Raw genomic sequence first — 12,711 nt, forward strand, 5'->3', positions numbered from 1 at the left:
AAAAATCTCCGATTATGAATGACTTTATTTTTCATTGTGACTATAATTGTCCCTCTGGGATTTTGTCCTAAATATTGTCTTCTGTGTGAATGTATTTTTGACCGTGTGAGTTGCATTTTCTTATGCATTCCGTTTCGGCTTGTTTCAGCACCTGCCAGCTTCCTGTTGTTTAGCCAAAAATCTGCAATCAGCCGGATGATCCCAGATGATCAACAAAGCCCAGACATCATCCTGCCCATGCACGGTCTGAGGAATGTCAAAGCTATTGATTATGATCCCTTAGATAAATTGATCTACTGGGTGGATGGACGTCAGAATATTATAAAAAGAGCCAAAGACGATGGCACACAGGCAAGTTTATATGGTGCATATGGTTTTGTATCTGCCTTGTAGTGTGCTTTGTACTTTACGCTTGACTTTCCTCTTCTGCCCCCTGTACCAAGGAATCATCAGTTTAAACTTTACTCTTGCCAGTACTTCTTCATGTATATTCTATTTATACGTGAAAATTACTGAAGGCTTTTAGGGTAGCGGTTTTAATTTATACACAAAGAAATATCATAGAATGTAGCACCTCATATGTATCTGAAACTGCAAGCCTTGAATTGCAGTCTTAGGAATGGGCACTGAAGTGAGGCAGACTCACTGTTCGTACTCAGGAGAGATAAATTGTATTCTAAAATCAATATTGTGCATGCCAGTCGTGTGGTGATATTGTCATCATTGTAAAGCGCTCTCAAAATGAAAACTCTCAGCTGTCCAAGCTGTAGTTAAGCCCTGAGTGAATGTAGAGTTGATTGCTTTACCAGATAGGGATAGGCTCATCCACATGCTTAATTGTTTTACAGGGTTGGGGACGTTATTCTTTTATGCTAGTTATTCACACAACAGTGGAAAGAAGTGTACTGTTCTTCCCGGCAGTGCTATGTGTTAACACAGCTGAACTCCCAGGTCAAGATAACAGACTCTTTAAGAACTGTGGTTTGAATAAGAATATAAAATGAAATGGAGAATGGCCAAGGTATATTTTCCTAGAGCTGGGGCAGTCCTATCTAAATGATACGACGTGGTATCAGTGGAAAGGGACAGGTCTGTTCATGCATCAAGGCACTCAGATTTTATTGTTTCCTTTAAAGGAAGAGATGACGATTTTATTTTTTTGCCATTTCTTTTAAGATTGGGAGGAGGCATGTTGGGATGAGCAGCTAGCTGGGTTGTGGATGAATTTTGAAGAAGTTTTGCTCTTGCTCTTTGGGATTATGCTAGGTGCTAATTGTTGTAATCTAGCTTCTCTTTGGTACTTGCTAGGTGCAAATTGCAATGGAGATTCATTTGCTCTGTGTTTTTCTCTACCTTGGTCACACAGCTTTGAAGATGCAGATCCCCTACAAATTTTGACTTCCCAATTTTCACTAACTGTATTTACTTACTTTTGCTAAATTGTGCTGTTTGCAAATGATGCATATGAATTTCATACCTGGGTAATGTTACCTTTGATTTCAGGAGAAGAATTATTTCTTTTTATTTCTAGGCATGCTGTCAAGACAAAATAGGGATAAAAGCTTGTATATCACTGTGCAGAACTTGGATGCTTTAAACCAAATTGTAGAAATACAACTTTCACAAGGAATGCTCTGTTGGGTAATTAATTTGACTTAAGCTGAGCATGGAACGGTGTCTTCAGCTTTCATGACCTGTGGGAACTTTTTCTGGTGGTGTTTTTGTGTTTGGATCGGGAGCACTGCATTAGGACACTTAAAGAAGCCACCGCTTTCCCCTCACTGTTATCATGTCACCAGAAGAGTCACCTCTGAGGGCTGCTTTGATGCTGGAAGTCCTGCCAGCAGTATTGTATTCCTGCCCCAATGGCACTGGTATTGGCTGTATGCTAGTGGAGCCTGTGTCATGTTAAACAAACAGAAATAGTATTTTACTTTAGAGGTTTTTTCGTATGCCCTAGTGCTCTTCACAGAAGTACCGAAGTCTATGTTAGTATTCAACATAGAGTTAAAAAGTGTAGTAAATAGCGTGTTAGTTAGATTGGATGGGGTTGAGGGTGATGATTCTGTGAAGTTGGCCATAGTGTCAGGGTTCGTAAGGGCCATCATACAGACAGGAGGGTGACAGCAAGGGAACGTTGTTCTTATGGGTACGAGGCAGAGCTATAGCCGTCTGACACGCAGGCAAACAGAACCTAGTTTCATTAAAATATTTTAGTTTTTAAGAGAAGCCAGGACTTAAAGAAAATCAGTATCTACTACACTACAAATAATAAAGCAGGGAGACTTCGGCCAGGGGCAGAGATTTGTTCAGCTGCCTGTGTAACAGTGCAGGGCTGGCCCGAAGGCTGCCTTCTGTCTTGCATTGTTTCATTCAAGATGGTTCCATGCATAAACATTCGCTATTGTTTTCTTCCATCTCCTGCTAATGAATTCTACTTACAGGAGGTGCCACAACTGCTTTCTGGGGAGTTCTGCATAATCTTAACAAATTTTGTCCAGATGTTTTTCCTCTGATTCACAGTTCGAATCAAATCTTTTTTTTATTGAGCTTTATCGTATTTCTTGTATCGGTTGTTTCCTTGTGGGGAGGTTTAGGTGTTTCTGGACCGTCAGGTAAACCATGCTTTCAGTGCAATTAGTGTTCTTCAGTCCGTAAGCAGAATAATGACTGGAAATGGTTTCCTATATGTTGCCTTGCAGCCCTTCACGGTCATGAGTACTCCAAACCAAAGCCAGAACCCAGAGAAGCAGCCACATGATCTCAGCATCGATATATACAGCCATACCTTGTACTGGACCTGTGAGGCCACAAATTCAGTCAACGTCCACAGGCTGAACGGCGAGTCAATCGGGATGGTGCTGCGAGGGGATCACGACAAGCCCAGAGCCATTGTAGTGAATGCAGAGCGAGGGTGAGGTTCCTTCCTGTACCTTGTACAGAGCGCTCTTGCAATGTATGTCAGCTATGCGTGTGAATCAAATTTTTGCAGATTTGATTGTTCAGGATGTAGGTGACTGCTTGTCCGATTCTGGCTTTTAAAGGTATCCAGCTTTCTCTTGCTGTTCTCTCCTTTGCTGCCTCCTCTGGTGTGCCGATGAGGTGTTCCCACAGCCATGTGGTTGGTTGTCGTGAAGATCTAACCCAGGCAGTGAAAGCAAAGCAAAACCAACTTGTCCTGTGTGCTGTTTGAGTACGCAGCCCCGCCAGCTAAGAGGAAAACCAAGAGAGTTTGCACTGTGCTTATATCAGCTGGGGATCTGGCTCATAAATGTTTGGACATCATAAAATAAATGTTTCCAGGATAAAAAAAAAGGAATCTCTCATATGACACAACTATTCCTGATGATGTAATAGTATAAAGTTAAAAAATTAAAACAAACCCCTTATGTCCTATACATTTTTAAGTTAGTTCTGCCTTGAATATCTCAAAAACGTCTGAAATGAATTAAAACAGATAGGATGTACTAGAGTGATTTCCCACAGGAAGAAAACATGTTGTTTTGCTGCAGAGCAGTTTTTGGTTAGATTCAGCAGACCCCATCTCCACTTGAGGTGGTTAGTAGCTTCATTCTTAGAGGTCAAAGATGGTCCTTTACTGTTCTCTTTAATAAGTTAGATGCTTAAATCCCCATTTACTACTAAGTGGCTTACCATGTGCTTGACAGATGTCAAATTACAGTATTTCGTAACTGTGTGGATACAGTAGTACCCAGAGACTCTTATCTGGAGCATGTATTGGATTGGTATTTTATACAACACTCAGTGTACTTTGCACAGTACAAAAGCTGCTGTGGGGAGAGGAGGATTAGAGGAAAGATTCTAATCTCATTGGGACTAAGTCACTTGGACATAGTTTGTATTTATAAAAGCTTATCTGCTTTCTCCATTAAAATAGGAGTTTGGGTTTGTTGATCTCTAAAACTCTCAACTTCTCTAGTCAGGTTTTCAAATGATTGCAAGATAAATCTGTTTTTAAATTAAAGGAGAAAAAGATGGGGGAGAGACCGTGCCTGAACACTGTGACTACCTGGGAGAGCTGTATGAGTGATCCGTGTACTGAGCTTCTGCCTTAGTTCCAGAAGTTCTCCCTCCCACCTTTCCCTTGGCTGCGCGTTCTGCCTGCTGCCTTTCCTTGTTGCACCGCTGTGAAAGGCTGTGCGCAGCGTAGCCCCCTGCATTTTGGGAGTTTGCCCGTGTTACCCTCCAGTGACAAAACAGTGCCCTTTTCCCTGAGGGAGCTCTCAGTTCATCAGCTGGGTGCACAAGCCCCTTTTTTCTCTGTGCAGAGGGAGGGCAGAGGCTGAGACAGCAGGGTACGTGCCGTCCTCGGTGGTTCTTCCTTCTCTGATCTTTGCTCCTCTCAGGTTTCATAGGCCCTCCCGGGTTCTGTAGGACCTTCTGCTTGCTGAGAAAGAAGTTAACCCAGAAGGAGAGGAGGTGACAGTTAGTGCTGCTCGTCAGAAAGAGCCGCTAGGCTTTGATTCACAGGTGGGGCCAGGGATAGCTGCAGGACGGCTGTGCTGGGCTCTTACAGCCGCCCCCTCCGCTGCAGGACCGGTGCTGAGGTCTGAGGTGTTCCGTGGCCCGGTGTGTGAAGGACAAATGCCGTTAATGCCAGGCTATCTCAATATGCCAGTTAGCAAACGTCTGGGGCTCTGCAGCTGACCGATCTGGATCTTTGCAGCTGGGAGCAGCAGCCAGCGCGGTCATCCCTGTGTAAACCATTCCCAGTTCCCACGCAGAACGTGCGTGCCTCCCTTCCGAAGCTCTCTGTTAAGCAGCTGGTATCTTTGTTCTCAGGTACATGTACTTCACCAACATGCAGGAGCGAGCTCCCAAGATTGAGCGTGCAGCCCTGGATGGCACAGAGAGAGAAGTGCTTTTTACAACTGGCTTGATCCGACCGGTAGCACTGGTGATTGACAACAAACTTGGAAAGCTTTTCTGGGTGGATGCAGATCTGAAGCGCATCGAAAGCTGTGACTTGTCAGGTATGTGGTATGCACGTATTAAACGTCTGGAGCGCAGTATGTGTATGTATAGGACCTCATTCCCTCTTTGATGCTGACCCCAGTAACTTCCATCTCCACTGCTGCCAGTTCTGTGTAGGCAGTCACAGATAACAATTGCTGGTGGGCTTCCATCTTTGATGTGATCGGAATAAACATGTCTGTAATGATTGGCACCTTCCAAGAGAGCCATTTGACTTCTGCTATGTTCTGAAAGCAGCTCTTGAAAGAACACATATAAGTAGGTGTTGCCAGTCATGGAACCCTTAAATCACCTCCCCACTGCCCTTTTTTTTCCCTTATGGTTTGAAAAGTTTGCCCAGCTCATCAATTTTTCTTTCTCTAGAGTTTACAGCTTAGTAAATCAAGGTAGCTTGAAAAAAAAACAGAAGGAGGGGGAAGGAGGAGAGGAAGGAAGAAGGCGGAGAAGGGCAAAACAGTGGACAGAGGTCAATTCAGTGCAGTTTTTCTGTATGAGTAAAATAAAGCGTTACTCCATGGCCATAGCAATAGCATCAGCATCACGTGGATCTTGGAGCACGCTGTTCATCACTGACGTTTAAAAGTGGTAACTTGGTGCTAAAGAAGTGCAGAAATGGGCTCGCTTATGTGGTGAGCGGTGTGGCATAGAGGATCCGGTGGCCCTACTTTCTGACTCATGGCTCATTCTCTCATTGTCATCATCTGTGTATCAAGAAATGAAACTCCTAAAGGAAGGGCAGAGAGAAGCAACCTAGCATGAGGGGGTGGAAGCTGGGCTGTTCTAGTGATTGGCATCTGCTGTAAAAGGTTTTTGGTGGCTCCTTTCTTCAGGCCATCTAGTCACATCCTTCCCCTGTGTTGTAGCGAGGCAATGAAATAAAATGGGAGAAAACTGCTCACTTTTTTACGAGGACGGTTTGGTTTTGAGCACCTAAAACTGACTCAAGGTCAGACTCGGGTCTCTTCTGCCAGAGAGGGGATAAAAACATGAAGCTGGAGCTGGGACGGCAAAGCAGCCGGTGTCTTTCATCCGTTACCAAACTGGATAGGGGAGTATTGTCAAACTGCCTGTCTAGCCACAAAATGTCCCATCCAGGACAGGTGTCAGAGGACTTACAAGAATTTGTAGGAGAAAAGAAGATAGGAAGGAGACAAGATTTGACCTATGAAACAACCCATGTTTGAGAAGAGAAGACTGACATAGTAGGACACATAACAGAAAATGCATCAGAGATACTGAGGTGTTGTCTAGTGATGAAAGGAGAAGTGCTGTAGGAGCAAATGCAAAAGTAAAATGACAGGACCAAAAAGGTTCATGTCACGCAGATGTTGTGGCTGAAGTGGTATCCACAAACGCAAGAGAGAGGAGAGGCACTAAACACAATTATGTGGAAATCATATGGTTTGGGAGAGGGGGGTGTACCAGGGACAAAGTTAAATGAATTGAGAAGGGAGAGAGGGATCAATAACTAGTGCTGCTACTGATAAAAGGGTGGCCACCGCGTAATAGGAAGCTGCATTACTTAACGAAGCTGTAGCATACCGTGGCCCTGGCTATGCCTGGGTCTTCTACTTTGTATGTACATCATCATCCTTTTAGATTTAGCACACGTGCCAGGCTGTGACTCAGCAGATGGGCACGGGCAGGGGCCGGGTGCTTCTCGCTTTCATGGTACAGGTCGGAAAATGGACAGTGTTCTCCCACAGTACGGCACAAAATGCAGAGGAGTCTGTTTATTACTGCTTTAGAGATAAGTCCTGAATGACTAAGACCTGACAGTAGGACTTAGGTAAACATACATGAGTAAATCAGCAGCTAGGCCATCACGTGGTGGTAGCTGTGTCCTGTGATTGCATCTTCCTTTGCATTCTTCCTTTTTGTGACAGTAAAACTCCACGTAAGCATGTGTTTGCATACTGGATATTTACTTTAATCCGATTCTTTGGATCTGTTTACAGGGAAAACTCAACTTGTGTTTAAAATTGAACCAAAGCTTTTAGTGTGTGTTTGATGGGGTCACAGCTAAAGATTCAGACCCTATAGGTAAGATGGATGCAGGGGGAAGCTACAGGATTAGCAGAAAACAATGTTTATTAGCTAGCAGACATGTATCCTGTAGCCAGAAAACTGTGGCTGGATTTGATCCAGCTGAGCTGTAATTTGATTCACAGAGCTGTTGATTTTTTAAATGAGTTAACAGCATTTTTTTAAAAAAAAAAACTTTACAGTCTTGCATCACAACTTCAGAAGAAATTTGGCAGCCAAACTTATGTTGGGTTTAATTAGTTCCTCTAAAAAGTATTTTCCGAGCAAAACACATTAAAATGGGCATATATTAGCAAAAGGATTTTAGCATAAGCTGAGGCTGCTGCATAAAATGGCCCAAAATTGTGTCTAGCATCCTTCATGCCAGTTAGACTGGTCTAGACAACCTTATTCCCTCATAGAACTGGGGACATGACGTGGTCATGGAGGTTTCTGAAGCTTGCACTACACCCTGATTAACAGCATCCTGCTAAATCATGGAATAAACTCGGATGTCCAATGCCTAACTTTCAGAGGGGGATGAAAACTATAAACCAGACTAATGGTTTTCTTTATGAGGTTCTTGAATTTTTCTGTTGGAGTTGTTGATGCTTTTTAGACGTTCATAAACCATTTGCAAATAGCTTGTCTGCCACCCCAGTCAATTAAAAAGTAGTGGTTTATATTATTGTTGGAGTGACTGGAAAAAGCATAAAATTGCTGTGGTGAAAACATGCTTTGTTTTCAATTAGACTTTAAATAGAGGAATTGTGTGTCCTTCCAGCTTAATGTTCTTCACATTTAACTATTGATTTCCCTCTTGAAAAGACTATACATCTGTTTCATTCTGGGAATCAGAGTATTTAATTACTATGGGAATTCAACACTTCTCCACTTGTAACATGTTTTCTTTTTTTCTTACCATATCTGTTGAAAATAATTTATTTATTCAGATGGAATTTTTCATTTTGATCATTCTTCTGAACAGCAATTTAATGGTGTCATCCAGTGCTGTGTGCCCTTTGCCTCTCCTTTTAAAATTATTCATTTAGGACTGTTACTTAGTCGAGATCAAATCCAATGTATTTATAGTAGAGATTAATCACCTTATCCAGTGCTGCCTCCAGCAGCTTCCCGAATCACCAATGTTCAGCTTTTTGCAGATGAAGGGGAGGGAGGAAAGATGATGCTTGATGTACACCCCCAGCACCCATTACCTGGAGCCTGGTTTAGGCCTGGATTTGGGAGGCTGCTCAAACAGGCTAGGATTCTAGCAGGACTGCTCACTTTTGAGTGCCCCCCGACACTTCAGGTATTTCCGATTTCAGAATGCCTTCAGGATATCCTTCAGGAAACCAGTTTACCTTTTATTTCTAAATGGATGAGCAACGCAGCACTTAAAAAACATAATGAAAGCAGAAGGAGCTTTCTTGATACTGAGTTGAAATGAGGCTGTCGTATTCTTGTGGTATCTTGAATGCAGCTGAAAACTGTGCTTTTGGGTCAAAATGTGAGGCTTAGTCTGGCAAAAGAACAGTCGTCTTTGAAAATGCAATGACACTGAAGTTATTAAGAGCTCAAGGTTCTCAGCAGGTTGCCGGGCAAATGACCAAAGCACCCTGTGCTTTGTTCACCGAGAACCTTACGTCAAAATGTTTCCTGATATTTCGAAATGTTAAGACCTGTTTAGGAGAAGACAGAGAGCATCTCAGGAACTGCGCTGCTGGAGTAGTACTGAGGGCCAGGTTTAGTGCCCACGTAGTGAAATCCGTGCAGGAACCTCTATTCTGTTCTGTTGCTCTTCGCAAGAGTAAAATCCAGCGGTACCTTGGAAGCGTGTCCAATAATAGACACATCAGATTACAGCCAGGACTGTACTGTCACATACAGTTCATGCATGTTTCTTCCGAAAATGGAATGAAACAAAGACGTCTTCCTCATTGGTTTGGAAACAAAAAGAAACTCAGGGCTAAAGAACTAAAACCCAATTGTAAGTCCAAGAATTTCGGATCTCTCTACAACTCAATTTGATTTGAATGCATGCTGGTTGTCATAACAGTCAAGCAAGAGTCGTTGCAGGTGGTGATCTTATGTGCAAAACTAATAGAATCTGTTATTGAAATAAATGTTACATTCTTATGCTTGGCTGAGCTCTACATAATTTATGCGGCAAATTAGTTGAATCCAATGCTCATAGCATTTTTATAAGGTACTCAGATTCTATAATTAATTTTGTGTAGATAGTCAAAACTTAAGTTTTTGAAATGCAAGCAGACATAAGGTCTTTATTCCAAAATGACATAAGAGAGCAGAAGCACCAAGTTATGAATTTAGTTTGATCTCTCATTCTTAAAATCAAATATATCCAGTATACATAGGCATACACAGGCTCAAAATGGTTTCTTAATAGAATAATTTGGAATCTCTTGTACACCGTAGACAGGCATAACAAGCAACAATTAAATGCCACTAAGTGTACGGTAGTGCACAGTAGAAGACTGCAAGCGATTAAAGTTAAAAGCAGTCATAAATGCAATTTTACTTAACCTGATTTTTACACGTTGGCTGAGAGCAGATTTGTACACATTTATGTAGAGCAGGAAACCTGACCGTTTGGTAGTGTTTCTGTTTAAGAGCGTACTGATTTGCTTGGAGTTTGCATTTTCTGGTTGGTTACTGAAGAAAAAAGAGAAGGTGAAGAAAATGTGAAGCTGTTAAAATACGAGCTTTTGTTTTGTGATCATGTCTCGGTGGTTGTGCTGTAGCATATGAAAGGGTTTGTGTACTTGCCTCTTGCTTTGCATGTTGAATGTTTTATTTGAGTAATGACAGTGGAGCTAATTGGTTGTATTTCACTCTTGCTTGTAGATTCCAACAAAATGTACTGCTCGGTGTATGAATGTGTTGTAAAAAATCTGGCGCAAAGAGCTGAGTCTGTGTGGGTGACACGGGTTTTTTGGGACTGGACGCAGTTACACGTAACAGCGGATGTCAGCTCGAGGCTGATCACAGCTGGCTGGCTGGCCAGTGTGTGCGGGGGGGGGGTACTGTGTGCCATACTGTGTTTGCTTGCCTTTGTGACATGGCAGCTGGCTGCATTTACCTGAGATGAGGCTGAACCAGCAGAGCCTTGGTCTGCATCGACAAATAAAGCCAGTGACCTTACAGCTAACTATGTTCAGGGTTGGGTTTGGTTTGGTTTTGGTTGGGTTTCTTTTTTTAAGAAATGAGTTAAAAGTCGACCGACATGAAACTGTTCTGGTTTTTTTTGATCTCAGGTGCTAACCGTGTGACCCTGGAGGACTCCAACATCCTTCAGCCAATGGGACTCACTGTGCTGGGGAATCACTTGTACTGGATTGATCGTCAGCAGCAGATGATTGAGAGAGTGGAGAAAATGAACGGGTACAAAAGGACTAGAATTCAAGGCCGCATTGCTCACCTGACAGGCATTCATGCTGTGGAAGAGCTTGATATGGAGGAATTCTGTGAGTTTCTTTAGATAATGTGATGTCTCTCGATTTTGGCCACTGTCTCTCAAAGTCCTCAACCAGCTAAATATTGTAGTAACATTGCCTAGTGGGCTTCAAGTAAGCCATGGAGTACTTCCAGCTTGGCCAGTCGGGATCCTGGAAGAGGAGGAGAAACAAGTTCCTCGTTCTTGTCGAGGAGTATTTCTGCAGAGCTAGAACATGTGATTTTGTAGCACTTAGTTACCTGCTTTGTTCAAGCTCACATGATATTGAATTTGCTGTAAAAGCTACTTATTATTACGGTGGTTAATTTTTAAGTACAGCCCAGTAATAAGACTTGGAAAAACCTTTAAAAAGAATGAAAAGGATTGTACTTACTTACCTCTTCTCCAGGTCTGAAACCCCAGTGTGAAGCATGACTGGTTTGCCTCAGCACAATCAATGATGTAAAAGTCTCCAGGGAGGGAGGGAGAATGGGCAGGAAGCTCCTACAATGAATTATTGTGGATGTGGAATTTCTCTCCCATCAGAGGTGGAGCCGTTTTAGGTGCTGCCTTCTGAAAGGGGTCATGCATACAGGACCTGTTTTTTCTGAATTGGTGGCCCAAGTGTAGTCTGAGGGAGAGTGCAAAAAACTCTTAAAAGTAGTCACTCCTCAAAGTGACAACACTACAGCTCCTCCTGCTCAACAAGAATATAAAAGAACGTAAAAGCACAAAGAAGAGGTGGGAAACAGAGGGCTGATGACAGTGGCCTCTAAACTTTGTTGCCTGTGATGAGTTGTCTTCTATAGGGAGGGTACATTTGTGTAAAATGCTTTCGTTTTCACAAAAAAATATTCCACTTCACAACCCTCTGTGCCCTGTACATTAGTTTCTGTGATAGCGGAGAGTATTTTCAAACTTGCATCTCTGTGCCCTGTACATTAGTTTCTGTGATAGCGGAGAGTATTTTCAAACTTGCATATGTGGGCAAGCTGTTTAAAATAAGGTAGCAGAAGTATTTAAACTGTAGTAGATTCTATGTGCTGATCCTCATCCAGATGTTCTTTTTTCTTTCACAATACCCAGTTTTTCTTCTTCTCTGCCGTTTCTTGTATTTTTAGTGTGTTTCAAAGGTAATACTGAACAATGCAAAAATAATTTTGTCTTTAATTCTTAGCACTGTTAAAAAAAGAGATTATATCTCATCTGTTCTTTAAAATTATTTTTTTTTATGGCAAGAGTACTGTTTCTTTTAAGGCATGCTGAAAGGAATCACCTTTTGCAGCTGAAAACTGTCCTACATAGGTGACTTCTGTTACAACGGGGGAGTAAAAATACATATGTACATCTGTGCATGCCCGCACAAGTATACATGCATGCACTTTTTCTGCTAGCAACCCACGCCTCAAACAGTAGCGTGTCCAACACTGTATTAAATTAATGAATTTGTTAAAGGTGAAAGCAGGTTGCTGAGAAGCCTGGTCAGATCAAGAACAACTTTGGCATAGAAATTACGACATCCATACCGTTTCTTTCCTGATGACATTCTTGGTCTTTACCAGTAGTAAAGAATTGATCAGCAGCATCACAAATATCACGGGCTATAGCCCCACAGATCGCTCCAGCAGGTGCTCAGCTGTCAGCTTGAACAAGCAGGCAGGAGACTGGGTCTGTTCTGACTCTATTTGGGCTGGGGTCCTCACAGTGACCTCACTTCTCTGCACCTGTTTCTTACCCACCTAATGTGCATTTAGAGTGATTCTATTAGGAGCTCTCAGGTATTCAGTGCTTCTGGGTAACTAATTTGGGAACACATCAATGTAGCTTCCTATCTTAAAAAAAATAAGTAAATCAATTGTGTGTGCTTATATATCATATATTATGATATAATATTATATATTATTGTGAGAACAGTGAAGTGGAGGGACTAGATATTGCAAGGTCTTTAAGGTTGAAGGAGAATTCCTGAGGGTTTTGGGGGCTGGCATTCTGCAGTGACATGTTAATTCTTCATGCCTGGCTACCCTAGAAATGTAGTTGAGATGTCTAGGTACCGCTGTACATGCAACCTTCTCCAGTCTGTCTTCTCATCCCTCTTCACCTGAGGTCTCAAATTCTTTTCAGAACTCCTTTAAAGGTCTCCATATCACTGTGACTGGGAGAAATATATTCCTCGTGAAATAGTGAATCAGCTTTTAAGCACTGAACTGAAAGATCCTACATTTATCTTCCAG

General features: G+C 42.3%; 1 protein-coding gene across 1 annotated transcript in view; it reads left to right on the top strand.

Moving 5' to 3' along the window:
• The window catches only part of LRP5 (LDL receptor related protein 5), a 160,801-nt gene that overhangs the window by 127,850 nt on the left and 20,240 nt on the right, over nucleotides 1–12,711 (top strand). Inside the window, exons 13-16 of the mRNA XM_040608497.1 lie at nucleotides 149–351; nucleotides 2,703–2,914; nucleotides 4,804–4,994; nucleotides 10,299–10,508. Of these exons, the coding sequence (XP_040464431.1) occupies nucleotides 149–351; nucleotides 2,703–2,914; nucleotides 4,804–4,994; nucleotides 10,299–10,508 (816 nt within the window). The remainder of the gene's footprint in view (nucleotides 1–148; nucleotides 352–2,702; nucleotides 2,915–4,803; nucleotides 4,995–10,298; nucleotides 10,509–12,711) is intronic.

Source organism: Falco naumanni, chromosome 10 (genome assembly GCF_017639655.2).
Source record: "Falco naumanni isolate bFalNau1 chromosome 10, bFalNau1.pat, whole genome shotgun sequence".
NCBI classification, from domain to species: Eukaryota; Metazoa; Chordata; class Aves; order Falconiformes; family Falconidae; genus Falco; species Falco naumanni.